The 21480-nt window shown below is 41.4% G+C and overlaps 1 protein-coding gene across 5 annotated transcripts in view; it reads left to right on the top strand.

The window, feature by feature from the left end:
• DSN1 (DSN1 component of MIS12 kinetochore complex) overlaps positions 1–20164 on the top strand; it is a 31493-nt gene extending 11329 nt beyond the window's left edge. For 3 of the 5 annotated variants that reach the window (XM_023550218.2, XM_003411533.4, XM_023550217.2), the window contains 5 exons: positions 980–1039; positions 1447–1518; positions 13000–13147; positions 14622–14709; positions 15336–20164. In XM_023550218.2, the coding sequence (XP_023405986.1) occupies positions 980–1039; positions 1447–1518; positions 13000–13147; positions 14622–14709; positions 15336–15439 (472 nt within the window). In that variant the 3' untranslated portion in view covers positions 15440–20164. The other 2 variants (XM_010591662.3, XM_064276052.1) reach the window with 2 other exon arrangements.
• The last annotated feature ends 1316 nt before the right edge of the window (positions 20165–21480 follow it).

The raw sequence follows: 21480 nt of genomic DNA, 5'->3' as shown, positions 1-21480 counted from the left end.
CTTGAAGAATGTGATTCTTAGTTCAGTCAAGTATACAAGACCAAATGGGCAACACCTGCCCAAAAGCAAAGATGAGAAGACAGGAAGGTACAAGAAAACAGGACAAATGGACTCGGGGAACCCCAGGGTATAACAGGGAAGGAGAAGAGTGTTGACACATTGTGGAAATTGCAACCAATGTCATAAAAAATTTTGTGTATAAATTTTCGAATGAAAAACTAATTTGAGCTGTAAACTTTCTCCTAAAGTACAATAGGATAAAATAGAAATAATAATAAAACCAGAAAAAAAAAATTACCTAACAGAGCTGAACCATTGGTGTGAATAAAACAATCCCTGCCCACGGATAGCTTCAGTTTTAGTGGGGTCACAGATGATTGTATGAAAAACTATTGTTGGACCTTAAAAGGGTGTGAAGGTTTTGATTAATGGGAGAAGAGACTAAAAAATGATGTGGGAAAAAAAATGTGGAGATGGAAAACCCCAGGTGTTTGAAGGTCAGGCTGAGAGGAATGATAAACCCAGTGCCCTCGAGTCGATGAGGAATGATAGGACAGAGTAGACAGGGTAACAGGAGGAATCAAAAGTTGGTGAGATGTGTGGCGCCAGAATATAAAAAAAAAAAAAAAATTTTTTTTTTTTTAAGAGCCGTAAGTGCCAAGTGATGGGGTTTTCACCTTTTTCCTAAAAAAAAAATAGGGTCACACAATTTTTAAGCAAAGAAAAAGAGGTATATTTTAAGAAAGGCTTATCTGATCATCCTGTGAATTCGTACTGATGGGAGAAATAGAAGATAAAGTGACCATTTTGAAAGCTGTTATCTAAGTACAAAAGTGAAATGGCGTCCAAGAATAAATATTAGTGGAAAGATAAATTCTGACCATTTTTTACTGCCACTAAGATTATGTAAGGTATCATACTATTGAAAGAGTTTTTTTGGAGAGATTTGTGTTAATCTCATAATCTTGTTTTATTCCAGAAAAGAATTAGATTTGTCTCTGGAAGCATCAGTGGCGGAGATGAAGGAATATATAGCAAAGTAAGTGAAATGAGACAACCTTTCTTGGAAAATCTGAATTCATTCTCAACCTAAGAAAAATAATTAAACCTGGTAAAAATGAGTAATAAACATTCTGTTCAAAATGTTGTTTCTATTGGTACTAAAAGTACAATAAACTTCCTTATTAGCATTTTATGGTCTATACTGATGGCCAGTTTTGTAGAATGGAGCCTAGGGAATAAGGACGTTAACATGATTTTAAAAACTCGTGTTTGATTTGATTGAATTACTTGGATATCTTCTGAATCCGTAGAAATTGCCAATCTTTTAATGACCTTTTTATTCACATCTTAGAACCAGAATATATACCTGTTGTACTTACTGGTGCCCTGAGTGATTCAGACTGAGATGATCAAACATTAACTAACTTTTTTCTCATTCTACAGATTTTCTTTAGAACGTCAGGCTTGGGATCACCTCTTGCTGCATTACCAGAAGGAGGCTGAAGAGATATCCAGGTTAGATCTACGAATTGGAAACAGGAAACCATCTCTTTACCTCGTGGAGTTTGATCTGAATTGATTTCAGTTCCTTTAGTACACATTTGGGCAAGTCTGTTGCAAAAGACCTCTTTAAAGTGTTAAAAAGCAAAGATGTCACCTTGAGGACTGTCTTATTTATCTAGTGTGCTGTAACAAATACCGCAAGTGGATGGCTTTAACAAACAAATTTTTTTTCTCACAGTCCAGGAGACTAGAAGTTTGAATTCAGGGTACCAGCTCCAGGGGAAGGCTTTCTCTTTTTGTCGGCTCTGTGGGAAGGTCCTTGTCATCAATCTCCCCTGGTCAGGAGCTTCTGAGCACAGGGACCTTAGGTCCAAAGGACACCATCTGCTCCCAGCTGATCTTTCTTGGTGGTAGGAGGTCCCCCTGTCTCTCTACTTGCTTCTCTCTTTTATATCTCAAAAAGGATTGATTTAAGACACAACCTAACCTTGTAGATTGTGTCCTGCCTCGTTAATATAACTGCCTTTAATCCTGCCTTGTTAACATCATAGAAGCAGGATTTACAACACATATGAAAATCACATCAGGTGACAAAATGGTGGACAATCACACAATACTGGGAATCACAGCCTACTCAAGTTGACACGTATTTTGGGGTGATGCAATTCAATCCGTGACAAGGAATCAGGTGCACTTGACCCAAGCCATTGTGTTTTCAGTTGCCTCACATGCATGCGAAAGTTGGAGAATAAATAAGAGTGAAGGAGAATAATTAGAGTGAAGAAGAGTAGACGCATTTGAATTATGGTGTTGTTGAAGAATATTGAATATACCATTGATTGGCAGAAGAATGAACAAATCTGTCTTGGAAGAAGTGCAGCCAGAATGCTCCTTAGAAGCAAGGATGGTGAGACTTTGTCTCATGTAATTTGGACATGTTATCAAGAGGGACCAGCCCCTGGAGAAGGACATCATGCTGGGGTAGAGGGTCAGTGAAAAAGAGGAAGAGCCTCAATGAAATGGATTGACACAGTGGCTGCAACAATAGGCTCCAGCATAACAACAATTACGAGGGTGAAACAGAACTGGGCAGTGTTTCGTTCTGTTGTGCATAGGGTCGCTATGAGTCGGAATGGACTCGACAGCGCTTAACAAGAACAACAGTACAGACTGAATGATGAATGCATTCTCACAGGCCAGTGAACTCATAAGCCTCTGTGAAGTGTATATTAGCGCTCTGACTGTCAACGGACAGTGAGGGGAAGGAAGGAGAGAGTTGGTGTCATTTTTTTCAGTCTGAGAACATAGACGTGTCTTCGGTTGCTGTTCCACATCCTGGAGTAGTTAGGCACATCTCAGCCCTGTACCTGGCAACCTGGGGCAGGGCCAAGAACAGTAGTCAAGGGATATCAGTGAGCATATGGCCTTGGAACTGTAGGTGTGGGAGAGACCCTTGGTCAGGGCCTTTGTGGGAGATCAAAGTTTTGAAAGGGGTAATAAGGGAGGGTGTACAGAAGAGATAGGATCTCTTCCTGCATCTTGAAGGCATAGGAGAGTGGGGAAATGCTACATTTTTAATTAGTTGGCATCCAAACAAGTGGTTTTAAACTTTTTTCCCCAAACAGAATCTTAGCTAGAAACAAAATTTCAAAAACCATAGCCTAAACTAATTGCAAAAGCAGCTTCTTAGTAGAGAGGGACCTTGAGGAACAGGATTTGACAAACTTGCCTGATCTAGTCATTACGTATTGTCAGGTACTTTATTCACCGCTTATATGTTCTGTTTATGAAGGTATAAGATAACACTTTAAAAATAAAAGCTTTTGATGTGGCATTATTGGTTAAGAGGTATACGTCTGGAAACAGACGGCCTCCCTTCAGATTCTTACTACTCCTTAGTTCTGTGACCGAACAAGTCATTTAATCTCTCTAAGCCTCAGGCTTCTCATTTGAAAATGGGGATATCCTGCCTGACTGGGTTATTGTGATTGTTAACAGAAGTTTCTAATGGAAAGTGCCTAGCTCTATCTGGCACCTTGTAAGCACTGAGTAAATTGAGTTGTTAGAGGGTCATTGTAACGTAGCATCAGAGGTCCTCTGACTTCAGCGGGGAGAATGAGAATCACCATCAGCCCAAAGGTGATTCCTGTGAAGCAGAAGTCAGATGTCCCTCTACTCTACTCTCCACCTTTATACCAGTTCTGATACTGGCCGCCCTCCCCAGAGCACTTTCTACTTCTCTACTGGACTCATTGCAGTGGCCACATAGAACTCAAAGACCATACTCAGGATTAAGTGGTTTTTAGGAAAGTAACAGGCTACAACTCCGATCAGAACCAAATCGTGAGTAACAGGAACAACTCAGGAGACAGGATACAGTTTGTCAATCAGGACAGCTTACGACAAAGACAACTCTCAGCTGCTTCTTGGCTATGCCCACAGGCAAGCCGTGCTTCTCAGTTGTGTCTACAGGCGGGGCCTTGCTCCAGCCTCTCCCACCAGCCCCCTCTCAGGCCTGGCCTCTGCCACTGGCCCCTGGCCCCTGCTTGGGCAAGTGCTACAGCTCTTTTGGCTCTGCCATTAAGTGCCCAGAAGAACCGCACTCTGCCAGCAAGTTTCCTGCCTGTAGGTGCTCATACTGTCCTGCTCTGTGGGCTGGGAAGCCAACCACAACCGACTTGCACTGGTCTCTTTATTCTCACTGCTGCTGTCTCCTGCCACTGCCATTCTGTGTCATCTCCAATGTTACAGATCTCTCTGTCTCCTGAGTCTAGGAGGTTCTCAGTGCAAGGATCCCAGGTCCAAAGGACTCACTCTACTCCCAGCTCAGATTTTTTTTTTTTAATATTGTATTTTCAGTGCAAGTTTACACAGCAAATTATGTCCCCATTTTAAATTTACTATAGAAATTCTTCATCAAAATTGGCTACACTTTTCACAATGTGTTAACATTCTCATTAATTCTGTTCCTCATGTTCTGCTTCCAGTAATCTGGTTTCCCTGTCCCCTTACCCTTTCATCTTTGCTTTAGAGCAGTTATTGACCATTTAGATAATTTTTTAAAAGTGCACAGTACTCATCAGTAATCTTTATTTTATAAGCCAATGTTATTTAGCTAAAAGGTGACCTCGGGAGTAGTTGTGATTCAGAGTTTATGGAGTATCTCAGGGCAGTAGTCTCAGAGAGCCCTCTAGTCTCAACTGGCCCAGTAAGTCTGGACTTCCTAAGAATTTAAGTTTCTCCCCGTTTACCAGGTTCCATCCTTTGTAGCCCTGTTGAGAACAGGTCATTAGCGATTGCTAGGTGTCATTTAGTTCCTCTGGTCTCAGGGTAGATGGAGCCGTTGGCTCTTCTTCTTGATGCTAATAAGATCCCCCTCGACTTCTGTGGGATTGGCTCTTTTATAAGCCTACTCCCCCCACCAAGACCACAAATTGACCAATTCCCTGGTAGGCCACAGTCACCTAATTTGCTCAGTGAACTGTCCAGTCCCTGCAGTGCTTTTACTCAAATTATTTGCATAGTAAACTCTCTAATCCCTTTGTGAGATTCTGGTCTGGCAGATCATCTTAAAGTTACAAATTTTAAAAAAACTTAGCTCTTCAAGTTTTTAAATTCTGCTTACATATTGTTACTCTGTATGTAAGTCTGTCAAGTTTTAGCAGTTATTTTCTTTTTAAAAAAGTTTGCCATTCAGCCATTTCAAGGGGTACCATATGCATCCATAAAGAACAGTGATGAATCCATGAAACATTTCATAACAGGGAGGAATCTGGAAGGCATTACGCTGCGTGAAATTAGTCAGTTGCAAAAGGAGAAGTATGAGACCACTATTACAAGAACTCAAAAAGTAGTTTTAAACCGAGAAGAAAATATTCTTTGATGGTTATGAGAGTGGGGAGGGAGGGAGGGAGAGGGGTTTTCACTAATTAGATAGTAGATAAGAGCTATTTTAGGTGAAGGGAAAGACAACACACAATACAGGAGAGGTCAGCACAACTAGACTAAACCAAAAGCAAAGAAATTTCCTGAATAAACTGAACACTTCAAAGGCCAGCGTAGCAGGGGTAGGGGTTTAGGGGCCATGGTTTCAGGGGACATCTAAGTCAATTGACATATAAAATCTATTAAGAAAACATTCTGCATCCTACTTTGAAGAGTGGCGTCTGGGGTCTTAAACGCTAGCAAGCGGCCATCTAAAGTGTATCAATTGGTCTCAACCCACCTGGAGCAAAGGCAAATGAACACCAAAGACACAAGATAATTACGAGCCCAAGATACAGAAGGGCCACATAAACCAGAGACAACATCAGCCTGAGACCAGAAGAACTAGATGGTGCCTGACTATAACCGATGACCGCCCTGACAGGGAACACAACAGAGAACCCCTGAGGAAGCAGGAGAGCTGTGGAATGCAGACCCCAAATTCTGGGAAAAAGACCAGACTTAATGGTCTGACTGAGACTAGGAGCACCCCCATGGTCATGGTCCCCAGACCTTCTGTTAGCCCAGGACTCGAACCATACCCAAAGCCAACTCTTCAGACAGGGATTGGAGTGGACTATGGGATAGAAAATGATACTGATGAGGAGTGAGCTTCTTGGATCAAGTAGACACATGAGACTATGTGGACAGCTCCTGTCTGGAGGGGAGATGAGAGGGCAGAGGGCGTCAGGAGCTGGCCGAATGAATGGACATGAAAATAGAGAATCAAGGGAAGTAGTGTGCTATCTCATTAGGGGGAGAGCAAACTAGGAGTATATAGCAAAGTGTATATAAATTTTTATATGAGAGACTGACTTGATTTGTAAACTTTCACTTAAAGCACAATAAAAATTTTTTTTAAAAAAAGGTAGCGTATGATCAGGAACCGATGGTACGGGAAGAAGACGTCCCAAGCTGCGCTGAAGGCATTAGTGAAAAACAAGGCTCCAGGAATTGATGGAGTATCGAGATGTTTCAACAAATGGTTGTAGCGCTGGACGCGCTCACTCATCTATGACAAGAAATTTGGAAGATAAGTACTTGGCCAACCACCTGAAAGAGACCCATGTTTATGCCTATTTCGAAGAAAGGTGATCCAGCCAAATGAGGAAGTTCTCAACCAATATCATTAGCATCACATGCAAGTAAAATTTTGCTGAAGATCATACAAAAGCGGCTGTAGCAGTGTATTGGCAGGGAACTGCCAGAAATTCAGGCTGGTATCAGAAGAGGATGTGGAACCAGGGATATCATTGCTGATGTCAGATGTATCCTGCCTGAAAGCAGAGAATACCGGAAGGATGTTTACCTGTGTTTTATTGAGTATGCAAAAGCATTCAACTGTGTGGATCAGAACAAATTATGGATAACATTGTAAAGAACAGGAGTTCCAGAACACTTATTCGTGCTCATGAGGAACCTGTACATAGATCCAGACGCAGTTGTTCGGACAGAACAAGGGGCTACTTTTTGGTTTAAAGTCAGAAAAGGTGTGCATCAGGGTTGTACCCTTTCACCATATTTATTCAGTCTGTATGCTGAGCAGATAATCTTAGAAGCTGCACTATATAAAGAACCGCACATCAGGATTGGAGGAAGGCTCATTAACAACCGGCGTTATGCAGATGACATAACTTGCTTGCCGAACGTGAAGAGGACTTGAAGCACTTAACTGATGAAGATCGAAGACCACAGCCTTCAGTATGGATTACACCTCAGCATAAAGAAAACAAAAGTCCTCACAACTGGACCAGTAAGCCACATCATGATAAATGGAGAAGAGATTGAATTTGTCAAAGATTTCCTTTTACTTGGATCAACAATCAACAGCCATGGAAGCAGCAGTCAAGAAATCAAAAGATGCATTGCATTGGGTAAATCTGCAAAGGACCTCTTTGAAGTGTTGAAAAGCAAAGATTTTACCTTGAAGAGTAAGGTGCCCCTGACCCAAGCCATGTATTTTCAGTCACATCATATGCATGTGAAAGCTGGACTTCGAAGAATTGACACCTTTGAATTGTTATGTTGGCAAAGAATATTGGATATGTCAGGGACTGCCAAAAGAGCAAACAAATCTGTCTTGGAAGAAGTACAACCAGAATGCTCCTTAGAAGTAAGGATGGCGAGGCTGGGTCTTACATACTTGGACATGTTAGGAGGGATCAGTCCCTGCAGAAGGACCTCATGCTTCGTAAAGTACAGGATCAGCAGAAAAGAGGAAGACCCTCAATGAAGTGAATTGACTGAGTGGCTGCAACAATGGGCTGAAGCATAACGATTGTAAGGATGGCGCAGGACTGGGCAGTGTTTTGTTCTGTGGTGCATAGTGTCGCTATGAATCAGAACCGACTCGACGCCACCTAACAACAACAACCTTTTGTATGTGTACAATTCATTTGACACTGCAGTAATTACATTCATTTACCATGCTGTGCAGCCATCACCGGTCTGTTTCCAAGTTTTTCATCACCCTTAACAGGGACCCAGTGCCCCTGTCCCTATCTCCTCCTTGCTGCTGATAACCACTAATAAACTTTGATGTCTATGCATTTGTCTGTTTTAGATATTTCAAATATGTAAGATCATAGAATATTTGTGTCTGACTTCTTTCATTCAGCATACTGTTTTCAGGGTCCATCCATGTCATAATGTGTATCACAACTTCATTTCTCTTAATGGTTAAATATTATTCCATTGTGTGGATATATACCACGTTTTGTTTATCTGTTCATATGTTGATGGGCGTGTGGTTTGTTTTCACCTTTTGGTTATTGTGAATAATGCTGCAGTGAATATTGGTATTCAAGTATCTGTTTGTGTTCCTGTTTTCAAGTCTTTTGGGTGTATACCTAGGAGTGGAATTGCTGGATAGTGCGGGTGGTAGTTCTATGTTCAACTTTTTAATGAACTGCCAAAATGTTTTCCACAGTGTCTGCACCATTTACAGTCTTAGCAGCAGTGGTTAAGGGTTCTGATTTTTCTACATCCTTGGCAAAACTTGCAATTTTTCATTTTTCTGATAATAGCCATCTTAGTGGGTGTGAAGTGGTGTAGTATCTCAAAGTAGTTTCGATTTGCATTTCCCTAATGACTAATGACATTGAGCATCTTTTCATGTGCTTGCTGACTATTTGTGTATCTTTGGTGAAATGTCTATTCAAGTCCTTAGCCCATTTTTTGATTAGGTTGTTTGTCTTTTTGTTGTTTAGTTGTAGGATTTTTTTATAAACTTTGCATATTTAAACCCTTATCACATGTACGGTTCCCTAGTAGTTTCTCCCATTCAATAGTCTCTTCACTTTGTTGATTAGGTCCTTTGATACATAAAAGCTTTTCATTTTTATGAAGTTCAGTTTACCTGTTTTGTTTTTAGTTGCTTGTGCTTTTGTCCTCATATCTAAGAATCCTTTGTCAAAACTAGGTCCCGAAGCATTACTCCTATGTTTTGTTCTAAGAGTGCAGACGGTTAACAAACTTGGCTGCTACCTGACAGATTGGAGTCCACTCCTTGGAAGAAAGGCTTGGAGATCCGCTGTCCAAAAATCAGCCGTTGAAAACCCTGTAGAAGCACATGGGGTTGCTGTGAGTCACAGTAGACTCAGAGGAACGAGTTTGGCTTTTTTAAAGAGTTTTATGGTTTCATTCTTTCATTAAGGTCATTGATCCATTTTGAGTTAATCTTCATATATGGTGTGAGGTATGCATCTTGCTTCATTCTTTGGTATGGGGAGATTCAGTTGTCCCAGCACAATTTATTGAAGAGACTATTTACCCATTGAATAGACTTATCACCCTTGTTGAAAATCAATTGACTATAGATATATGGGTTTATTTCTTGACTCTGTTCTATTCCATTGATCTATATGTCCATCATCATACCTGTACCAGACTGTTTTGATTACTGTAGCTTTGTAGTAAGTTTTGAATCGGGAAGTATGAGACCTTCTACTTTGTTCTTCTTTTCCAAGGTTGCTTTGATTATTTGGGGCCTCTTGCAATTCCATATAAATTTGTTGATTGTAGTTTCCATTTTTGCAAAGAAGGCTATTGGAATTTTGACAGGGATTGAATTGCATCAAATTGCTTTGGGTAGTATTGTCATTTCAATATTAAGCCTTTCGGTCCATTAACACAAAATGTCTTTCCATTTATTTAAACCAAAAAACCCACTGCCGTCGAGTCGATTCCGATTCATAGCGACCCTATAAGGCTATGAGTCGGAATAGATTTGACGGCAGTCCATTTATTTAGGTCTTCTTTAATTTCTTTCAACAGTGTTTTATAGTTTCAGTGTACAAGCCTTTCTTTCACCTCCCTGGCTAAATTTATTCGTAGGTATTTTATTTTTTTAGATCCTATTGTACATGGAATTGTTTTCTTAGTTTCCTTTTCAGATTGCTCATTGCTGGTGTATAGAAACCCAACTGATTTTTGTGTGTTAATCTTATACCCTGCAACTTTGCTGAATTCATCTATTAGCTCTGGTAGGTTTCTTGTGGTTTTTTATATATAGGATCATGTCATCTGTGAAAAGGAATAGTTTTACTTCTTCCTTCCCAATTTAGATGTCTTTCATTTCTTTTTCTTCCAAATTGCTCCGGCTAGGACTTTATCATGGATCAAATTGTGTCCCCCAAAAATGTGAGGCAACTTGGCTAGGCCATGTTTCCCAGTATTGTGTGGTTGTCCACCTTTTTGTCATCTGATATGATTTCCCTAAGGGTTATAAATCCTAGCCTGTATGATGTTAATGAGGTAGGGTTAGAGAGTTATGTTAATGAGGTAGGACTCAATCTATAAGATTAGGTTGTATTTTGACTCAATCTCTTTTGAGATATAAAAGAGAGAAATGAGCAGCCAGGAGAGGGACTTCCTACCACCAAGAATGAAGAACCAGGAGGGGAGTGTGTCCTTTGGACGTGGAGTCCCTGTGCTGAGAAGCTCCTAGACCAAGGAAAGATTGATGACAAGACCTTTTCCTAGAGCCAACAGAGAAAGAAAGCTTTCCCCTGGAGCTGGCACCCTGAATTTGCACTTCTAGCCTCCTAGACTGTGAGAGAATAAATTTCTGTTGGTTAAAGCCATCTACTTGTGGTATTTCTGTTACAGCAGCACTAGATAACTAAGACAGACTTCCAGGACCAATACTGAATAGCAGTGGTGAGAGTGGGCTTCCTTGTCTTGTTCCTGCTTTTTAGGGGAAAGGTCTTAGTCTTTTCATCATTGAATGTTGTGTTAGCCAGCTTTATTTTTTGGTTAAAGATTATAGACACTACACCTACGCTCATCCAAAGACTTCACCAAAAGAGTGAAAAGATTACCCACAGACTGGGAAAGAATTTTTAGCTATGACATTTCCAGTCAGCGCCTGATCTCTAAAATCTACATGATATTGCAAAAACTCAACTACAGAAAGACAAATAACCCAATTAAAAAATGGGCAAAAGATATGAACAGGCCCTTCACTAAAGAAGACATTCAGGCAGCTACCAGATACATGAGGAAATGCTCACGAACGGTAGCCATTAGAGAAATGCAAATCAAAACTACAATGAGATTCCATCTCACTCCAACAAGGCTGACATTAATCCAAAAAACACCAAATAATAAATTTTGGAGAAGTTGTGGAGAGACTGGAACACTTATACACTGCTGGTGAGAATGTAAAATGGTACAACCATTTTGGAAATCGATTTGGCGCTTCCTTAAAAAGCTGGAAATAAAACTACCATACAACCCAGCAGTCCCACTCCTTGGAATATATGCTAGAGAAATAAGAACCTTTACATGAACAGATATATGCACACCCGTGTTCATTGCAGCACTGTTTACAATAGCAAAAAGATGGAAGCAACCAAGGTGCCCATCAATGGATGAATGGATAAATAAATTATGGTATATTCACACGATGGTATACTACGCATCGTTAAAGAACAGTGATGAATCTGCGAAACATTTCATAACTTGGAGGAATCTGGAAGGCATTATGCTAAGTGAAATTAGGCAGTTGCAAAAGGATAAATACTGTATAAGACCACTTTTATAAGAACTGAAGAAATAGTTTAAACAGAGAAGAAAATATTCTTTGATGGTTACAAGAGTAGGGAGAGAGGGAGAGGGATATTCACTAATTAGATAGAAGATAAGGACTACTTTAGATGAAAGGAAAGACAACAGTATAGGAGAGGTCAGCACAACTGGACTAAACCAAAAGCAAAGAAGTTTCCTGAATAAACTGAATGCTTTGATGGCCAGTGTAGCAGGGGCAGGGGTTTGGGGACCATGGTTTCAGGGGACATCTAAGTCAATTGGCATAATAAAATCTATTAAGAAAACATTCTGCATCCCACTTGGAAGAGTGGCGTCTGGGGTCTTAAACGCTAGCAAGCGGCCATCTAAGATGCATCAGTTGGTCTCAACCCACCTGGAGCAAAGGCAAATGAAGAACACCAAGGATACAAGGTAATTATGAGCCCAAGAGATAGAAAGGGCCACATAAACCAGAGACTACATCAGCCTGAGACCAGAAGAACTACAACCGGCTACAACCAATGACTGCCCTGACAGGGAATGCAACAGAGAACCCCTGAGGGAGCAGGAGAGCAGTGGGATGCAGACCCCAAATTCTCATAAAAAGACCAGACTTAATGGTCTGACTGAGACTTGAAGGACCCTGGTGGTCATGGCCCCCAGACCTTCTTTTAGCCCAAGACTTCAACCATTTCCAAAGCTGGCTCTTCAGACAGGGATTGCACTGGACAATGGGTTTCAAAAAGATGAGCTTCTTGGATCAAGTAGACACTTGAGACTATGTTGGCATCTCCTGTCTGGAGGGGAGATGAGAGGGCAGAGGGGGTCAGAAGCTGGCGGAATGGAAACAAAAAGAGAGAGTGGAGGGAAGGAGCCAGCTCTCTCATTAAGGGGAGAGCAATTAGGAGTATATGGCCAGGTGCATATAAATTTTTGTATGAGAGACTTGATTTGTAAACTTTCACTTAAAGCACAATGAAAATTAAAAAGAAAAAAGATTATAGACACCGACTTAAAGATATCAAGCCTTGGCTTCGTTTTGCCCCAGATATAGTCCTTTTTATACCTGGACCGTACTGCTAGGTGGAGTCATCTGGCCTGAATTTCAGGTGACCTCGTCAAGTGACCAGGATTTTCAGGAGTCCAGTGGTATAAAAACATTAATACTGGCCAATCATTTCAGAACCTTTTAAGAGAGGCGATACCTATAGTGGAGCCCTGGTGGCTCAGTGGTTAAGAGTTCAGCTGCCAACCAAAAGATGAGCAATTCAAACCTACCAGTCAGTCACTCCTTAGAAACCCTGTGGGGCAGCTCTACTCTGTCCTACAGGGTGGCTAGGAGTTGGTATACCTACTGTAGAATGAATATTGATTCAAGTTAATAAAACCTCATAGGAGGTTTTTTCCAAGATTGTCTTTGGTCTGCCCTCCCCAGAAAATGTTTATAAATTCCTCGATAGCTCTTTGTTTTGTTTTTAGAAGGTCAGCTGAAGGCAAAGGTATTGAAGTTGAAGTGGAACCTACAACATATCTTGGGTCTTCCCAGAGTGAAGTTCTGAATACAAAACCAGACTACCAGAAAATATTACAGAACCAAGAAAAGGTCTTTGATTGTATGGAGTTGGTGGTGAGTTAGCTCATGTTTATTTGTTTGAATTATTTGGCTTTGCCACTTTGTCGTCCTTAGAAATCTAAGAGGCCTGGAGAATATGTGTATTGAGAGGTAAGTATATTCAACTCCACCTGAGGGAAATACGAAAAGACGATAAGAAATCACAAGTAAGCATATGGTGGTAAGTGCTAAGAAAGCGGGGTAGGGGAGCTAGGACGGGGAGAGCATCAGCTTGCTGTTTACAGAGTGGTTACTGAAGGCTTCTGTAAGGTGACATTTTAACACAGACTTGAAAGAAGTGGGGGAGTGAGCCATAAGGACATTTGGGGCAGTAGTATTGTATCAGTCTAAGTATCAGTGGGGAGCAGATGGCACTTGAAATAGGATAATTCGAGGAGAGTTTATTTATGAGGGACTATGTATAAAAGTGTGCCCTGTATTGTGCAAATGTCTAAGATCTCAGCCACTACTACAAAGTTTGAATCCACCCGTGGGTACCCCAGAAAACCCTGGTGGCATAGTGGTTAAGAGCTACGGTTGCTAACCAAAAGGTCGGCAGTTTGAATCCACCAGGTGCTCCTTGCAAACTCTATGGGGCAGTTCTACTCGGTCCTATAGGGTCGCTGTGAGTCAGAATTGACTCAACAGCAATGAGTTTGGTGTAACCGGTATAAACCCAAACCCAAACCCACCGCCGTCGAGTCGATTCCAACTCATAGCGACCCTATAGGACCGAGTAGAACTGCCCCATAGAATTTCCAAGGAGCGCCTGGTGGATCTGAACTGCCGACCTTTTGGTTAGCAGCCGTAGCACTTAAGCACTACACCACCGGGGTTTCTGTAACGGGTATAGGTACCGCAAAAGAGGAGACCTGGTGATCTGCTTCCAAAAGTTGACAGCCATGAAAATACTATACACCACAGTTCTACTCTGCACGCATGGGGTCGCCATGAGTCAGAATCAACTTGATGGCAACTTTTTTAAAAAACTTATAAGTGTGTGAGTGTTTTGAAGCCTTAAGAATTTGTGACTTCAGGGCAGCTGAGCTATTACTACCTCTAGGCCCTAAGGAACAGTGGGAGGAGCAGTTACAGTGGCATCTGGAGGGAGAAAGTCACATAGTCAGGTGCTTTGAAAGAGCCATGACCTTCAATTGGGGGACACAGCCAACTCAAGAGGACCCTTCCAGGAGCAATCCTGGGTAATAAATACCCCGACCATGTTCAGCTCCCTCCCATTTGGGCTCCCTATTGACCAAACCCAACCAGAAACCAGAGGACTTGGGGTCATACAGATCTGGGCGTAGATCTGAGATGGAGAAGAGTGGAGTGTGGATCCGGAGGAGCAAGCAGAAAATGTTGGACATAAGCATTCCAATTTGAAAGAACTGCAAATGGAAAGCTCTTGAGGCAGGAGCTTGCCTGGCGTATTTGAGAAATATCAAAGAAGCCGGTGAGCCCTTAAGCTCACAGCTATCTTTGTCTGTAGATGGATGAACTGCAAGGATCGGCGAAGCAGTTGCATGCCTTTATGGATGAAAGTACCCAGTGTCTCCAGAAGGTGTCAGTACAGCTTGGTAAGCATGCCTCTTTAGGGGATGCTTGAATAGCTTTGTGGGTTTAGCTAGCCCTTCAGTCACAAACTGCTCTTCAAAGCATATGGTCCCAGAGGGTAGCAACTGTATCAGGTGATCCCTTCCCCCCCGCCCCCCCCGCCACACGCACGCACACACTAACTGGTATGTTGTAGGTACTCATATACACACACACTAGTATGTTGTAGGTACTCACACACACACACGCGCACTAACTAGTATGTTGTAGGTACTCATAGTTGATGGGAAATTTCCAGATATAAATTTTTCGGAAACACACTGGGCTGAGAATTAAATGCCCACGAACCATGTTGTTTTGGCAAATCCAAGTCTTTTTATTCTTCAAGACTCAACTCAGTTGACGTTGACATTGCTTCTCTGTAGCTTTCCCTCACCAGAATATTTTCCATACACACCTGAATTTTCTTATTTTTTGCAATCTATTATAGTTGTGGCTGGCTTTCCTACTTTTCCATCTCCTTGAGGACAGAGACTTATTTATCATGGTAGTGTCCTTCACTGTCTGGCACATGACTGTGCAGTAAGTTTTTAATAAATGTTATATGAATTCACTTGAAATTTTATTTTTTGACTCCCTTCCTCTGCAGGGAAGAGAAGCATGCAACGAGTAGATCCCTCACCAGCTCGAAAACTGCTCAAGCTTCGGCTACGAAATCCGCCTACCACGCATTGCACTGGATCTTGTCAGTGACTTTATGCAGCTTTTCTGCCGCAAGGCTGTCAAGATGACAGGAATGGGAAGAGTGTCCAGCACGTGCTGACTGCCTGGCAGCCTGAGCTGGTGATCTCTAACTGATAATCTGGAGGCTCTGTTGCCTTTGAAGGTGACAGGGTGACTGTAAAGCACTTTGATTTTTTTCTAAGAGTGCTGGAATTTATGCATCCAACAGAACATCGTTACCCTCAACGGTAGTTTTCCATGGAATCCTAGACACTATTTCCATTGACGTACAAAACGCTTGGAACTTCTTTTTTAGTATGGCCTTCAGAACCATTGGCCCATTCTTTTAAAACTTACTTCATGGTCAGAAATCTTCAACCTCTGAAGATGTTTTGCAGTTTTTGAAACAGTCTGTTCATTCAAGACCAAGCCCAGTGAAACGTTTTGAGGGCCAAGTAGGGATCTGCCTGTAAAGACACAAGACCAGTTTTCTTGTGTGGCTCTGAAGGTGATTTTAGGTAGAAAAGTTCTGAGCATTGTTTACAGCATTGAGCTATGTATATCACTTTACAAGATGTCCAAATTGAAGGAAATACCACTTATTCTATATGCCCTGATGCCTGTTGGGTTTAGCTTTTAATATTGAGTTGAAAGCTATACCCTGGACTCATGACATGAGGGGGCTAAATTCTCTTTAATTGCTGTCTGTGTTTGTTAATAGTTGCATATAATTAAAAAGCTTTCTGTTTTCTTTATGAGTATTTTGAGTATATAAGAAAATAAGCCACAAAGAAGGTTTAGCAGAAAATAGAATTCTCTGCCAAGATGCTGAAGTAAATAGTAGTGTGCAGACAGTCCTCAGGATTAATTACCAGTAAAACACCAACTAATTTATTGTTAATGTTTCTTGTTCCCTGATCCCCCTTGTGGGACACAACTTCTTTCATTTAAAATACCCGGTCAAAATCTGAAGTCTTAAACCTTGGTCCAAGCACTAGTTTGTGAGAGATGATGTCTCCTTGCTTTGACCTACATGCATTTTTTTTCCTTTTAATTTTATTTATTTTGTTGTGTTGTTGAGAATATATGCACAGCAAAACACACACCAATTCAACAGCTTCTACATGTACCATTTAGTGACATTGGTTACGTTCTGAGTTGTGTAACCATTCTCACCCTCCTTTTCTGAACTGTTCCTCCCTCATCTAACATAAATTCACTGCCCGTAAGGTTCCCGTCTAATCTTTCAAGTTGTTGTCAGTTTGATCCCATATAGGTAGTTCTTAAAAGAGCAAAAAGCTGAAGCAGACATTTTTTACTCATTAAGCTAAAGTGGTGTTTGGTTTTAAGAAGACTCCGGTGGATATTATTAGTTTAAGTTTTAAAGATTATCTCAGGGTAGTAGTTTCAGGGGTTCATCCATCCTTTATGGCTCCGGGAAGTCTGGAGTCCATTAAAATTGTAAATTCTGTTCTACATTTACCCCCTTTTGATCAGAATTCTATGGAATCTTTGATCAAAATGTTTCATAATGGCACCATCCAATTCTTCTGGTCTCATGGCAGAGGAGATAGCTGTTTGTGGAGGCAGTTAGCCACACATTCCATATCTTCCTCCTATTGCTGACTCTCCTGTGTTGTTCCAGTGAAAAGAGACTAATTATTGTGCCTTGGAGAGCTGCTTGCAAGCTTATAAGACCCCAGGCACTATGCAATGAACCTACATTTATTTTCTTTATTCATCTATGAAACTGCCACACATTGCTGTGGATCTTGTCAGTGACATTATGCAGCTTTTCTGTTACAGGGCACTCAAGGTGCTTCATGCATGTATTTACTGAGATCTGGCTACAGGTACAGTTTTAGGAACTGGAGAGAGATCAAAGAACAAAAACAATGCAGGATCTCCTCCCCTTATGTAGCTCATAGTCTAGTGGCAACATAGGAAACAAAAAGAGAAAACTCTAGAAATGATGTTTTAGCTGATTTGGGAAGGATGAAGTAGCTAGATGGGACAAGTATTTCAGGCAAAAGGAACACATTTTGAAAGACGTGAGGAGAGGGGGGAGACTGAAGCATTCTGGGACACAAAAGCAAAGCAGGAGTGCAGAGCACCAGTGGAAGAGTGACCTGAGAAAAACAAATCAAGACATTATTAGAAGGTTTTAAGAGGAGGAGAGATGATCAGAACTTAATTTTTGAAAGATCATTCTAGTGGCAGTGTGAAGAATAGATTGAAACAAGCAAGGTGTGAACGTGGGAGAACAGTTAAGACTTTTGTAGTAGCCTATGTGAGAAATGATGGCTTATGCTAAGTGTTGGGAGTGCATGAATAAGGACTGCCTGTATTGCTCATGGTGCCTGGAACATAGTAGGCATGTAACATATTTGTTAAAAGCCTAGCTCTGCCATTCAGTAACTGACCAAGAAAAGTTACCTCTTACCTATAAAACTGGGAGAATGATAGAACGTATATCACAGGGATGTTAAATAAAGATTAGATTGAATAATATAGTAGTAAGTTTTGAACAGTGGTATCAATATGATGGCAGGTGGGGGAGGGTGTTTCTAAGACTGGAACAACTGAATGGATGATGAACGAATTAATGAAATGGGAATGCCAGTAGTTTAGAAGTCAACTAACCTATTGCTGACGAGTCGATTCCGACTCACAGTGACCCTGTAGGACAGAGAACTACCCATAGGGTTTCCAAGGAGCACCAAGTGGATTCAAACTGCCAGCCTTTTGGTTAGCAGACAAACTCTTAACGACTATGCCACTAAGGTTTCCAGAAGTCAACTAGACTTAGATATATAGGTGGAAAGCTGGGTAGAAAATGTGGACTAGAGATCAAAACTTTGAAGTTACGAATGTCTAGTTATTGAAGCCTGAATGAGATTGTCCAGAGAATAGTACAAGAGAGGAAACTTTGGATGGCCCTAAGAAAAGTCAGCATTTAAGAATCAAAGGAGTAGTGTTAATTGCCTACTCTTGGAAACAGAGTGGTATAAGGGAATGCATGTAGATTTTGGAGTGAATCTTTATCTCTTATTCTCAAATTCCTTGTCTGTGAAATGGGGATTGATTCTCTCCAAAGGTGGTTGTACCTTTCTCCAGTTTATTTATTATATCATATTGAATTATAAGAATTTATTCAAACTCAAGAATAAGAAGTGTGTTTTTGCTTTTGTGTCCTCAACAGCTAAGCAGGATGAAGCATAGAAAAATAACAATACTTACTAAGCTATAAGTGTTGTACGTGCATACTCTTGCTTAGTTCTTACTACAACCTTAGGAGATAAGTTTTGTTTTGTTTTCTCCTTATGGATGAGGAACTGGGGCATGGAGAGACTTAATAACCTAGCCAACAACATACAGCTAGTGAATGAACTTAAGTCATGTAATAAGGGGTTGTGTTCAATTAATGCTAGTTTTTCCCTCTCCCCAAATTTGGTTCAGGAATTCTGCTTGAGGTTGAGCCTACAAAGATAAATAACACATCTGCCTTGAGACCAGAAGTAGCAGATGGTACCCGGCTACCACAATAGATGGATCCTGATAAAAGGGGAGAAATATGTGGAACAGAACTCAAATTCTCAAAAAGTCCAGACTTGACCAGGTGAGGCTAGAGGACTTTGAGACTATCACCCTGAGATGCTTCCTAAACCTAGAACCGAAGCTAGCCCTTGAGGTCACCTTTTAGCTAAGTAACAGATTGCCTCATGAAATAATTTTACGAGAGTACTGCACACCTTTAAAAAATCATCTATATGAGATGAAATGGTAACGATTAAAGGAAAGATGAAAGGGTAAGAGGAGAGAGAAATGAGATTATTGGAAGCCAAACATCCAGAATGGAATTAATGAGAATGTTAAAACATTGTGGAAAATACAACCTGTGTCCCTGAACATTTTGTGTAGTAATTGTTAAATGGGAACTTAATTTTCTGTGTGAACTGTCACTGAAAACACAAAAGTTTTTTTTTTTTTTTTTTTTTAAGTTGTATACAGTTACTGCCTTTTAGATGTTTGGTAATATTTGTTCCATTTGGCCTACTTCAGTTAAGAGAATATCTTCTAATCAAAATGTTCTGCAACCCACTTTGGTGAGTGGCGTCTGGGGTCTTAAAAGCTTACAAGCAGCCATCTAATATGCATCATTTGGTCCTAACCCACTTGGAACAAAGGAGAATGAAGAACACCAAAGACACAAGGAAAATACTAGCCCAAGAGACAAAAGGGCCACATCAACCAGCCTGAGACTAGAAGAACTAGATGGTGCCTAGCTACCACCAGTGACCCCCCAACAGAGTGGGAGGAAAGTGTGGAACAGAATTTAGACTCACATAAAAAGACCAGACTTAATGGTCTGACAGATTGGGTGAACCCCCGAAGCCATGGTCCCTGGACACTACGTTAACCCAGAACTAAAACCATTCCCGAAGACCACTCTTCAAAGATTAGACAGGACTGTAAAAAAAAATAATAATACTCACGAAGAGCATGCTTCTTAGTTTTAGCAGATGCAGGAAACCAAATTGGCAGCTCCTCTCCGGAGGCAGGATGAGAAGACAGGAAGGCGCAGGAGCTGGTTGGAAGGATACTGGGAAACCCCGGGTGGAAAGTGGGAGTGTGCTGTCATATGTAGGGATTGCAACTAGTGTCAGTGACAATGTGTGTATAAAATTTTGTATGAGAGATGAACTTGAGCTGTAGACTTTGACCTAAAGTACAATTAAAAAAAAAAAAAAAGAACCAGTTGTTGAGCTGATTCTGACTCATAGCAACCCTAAAAAAAAAAAAAAAAACCTTTTAATCAGCAATAAAATGTATTGCTGTCAAGTGGATTTCAGCTCATAGCGACCCTATAGGGACAGAGTGGTGGAACTACTACGTAGGGTTTCCAAGGAGTGGCGGGTAGATTTGAACTGATGTATTTTCTTACCTTTTTACTTTTGGTTAGCAGCGTGCACTTAGCCACTCCACCACCAAAAAACAACCAAACCTGTTGTAGTCCCATTGATACTAACTCATAGTTGACCCTGTAGGGCAGAGAACTGCCCCACAGGGTTTCCAAGTAGTGGCTGATGGATTTCAAGTGCTGACAAGGTGCTGGTAACCACTGTACCACTAGGGCTCTAAAATCACCAAACCAAACCCAAACCCATTGCTGTCCAGTTGATTCAGACGCATAGTGACCCTTTAGGACAGAGTAGAACTGCCGCACAGAGCTTCCAAGGAGCGCCTGGTAGATTCGAACTGCTGACCGGTTGGTTAGCAGCGTAGCACTTAACCACTACAGCACCTGGGTTTCCACAGCATCACCAGGTCTCCTTAATCAGTAATACTAGGCTAACTAAAAAACTCCTTAGGAGCAGTGATTATGTCCTGTGCATTTTGGTGTTATTTAAGTTGTTGTGTGTTGAAACTTAACGTGTGCAGTCATTCTGGAAAAAAAAAAAATGCCATTTCACATGTTACACTCTAAAGTACTTGGTGTGGCTGACAGCTGTAATAGATGATTTAATGGAGAACTGGTAATTAGAAGACCTGAGTCTTAGGTTCTGGTTGTTAAGTTGTTGTGTTCATTGGGTAAAAATTAATTACTTTCCACATGCTAAACGCTGACCGTCTCTGGGCGTATTTGAGAATGGTATGCCCTGAAGGGTTCTACCAAAAACCAACCCAACCCATTGCCGTGGAGTCGATTCCGACTCATAGCGACCTTACAGGACAGGGTAGAGCTGCCTCAAGGGTTTCCCTAGGAGCGCCTGATGGACTACGAGCTGCTGACCACATAGTTAGCAGCCGTAGCTCTTAACCATTAAGCCACGAGGGTTTCCGAAAGGTTTTCAGGGTCGTCTTAAGGATGTAACTCAGGGAACCGGGAGGAAGCCGTGGGGCACTCAACGCCCCCTCTCGGCAGCTTTAGTTAGAGATCCTTCTCCGGAGGTTCTGCAGCAAGAAAAACTACACCCAAAATGGCGCCGCTGGCCCCTCCCGGCTCGGCCACCATTTTACCGGTAGTTCTCGAGCGAGCGGGCGCAGAGCGCATGCGCGGCGCAACATCC

The sequence above is a fragment of the Loxodonta africana genome, chromosome 24 (genome assembly GCF_030014295.1).
Source record: "Loxodonta africana isolate mLoxAfr1 chromosome 24, mLoxAfr1.hap2, whole genome shotgun sequence".
Lineage (NCBI taxonomy): Eukaryota > Metazoa > Chordata > Mammalia > Proboscidea > Elephantidae > Loxodonta > Loxodonta africana.
This window is presented reverse-complemented; position numbering and strand designations above follow the sequence as displayed.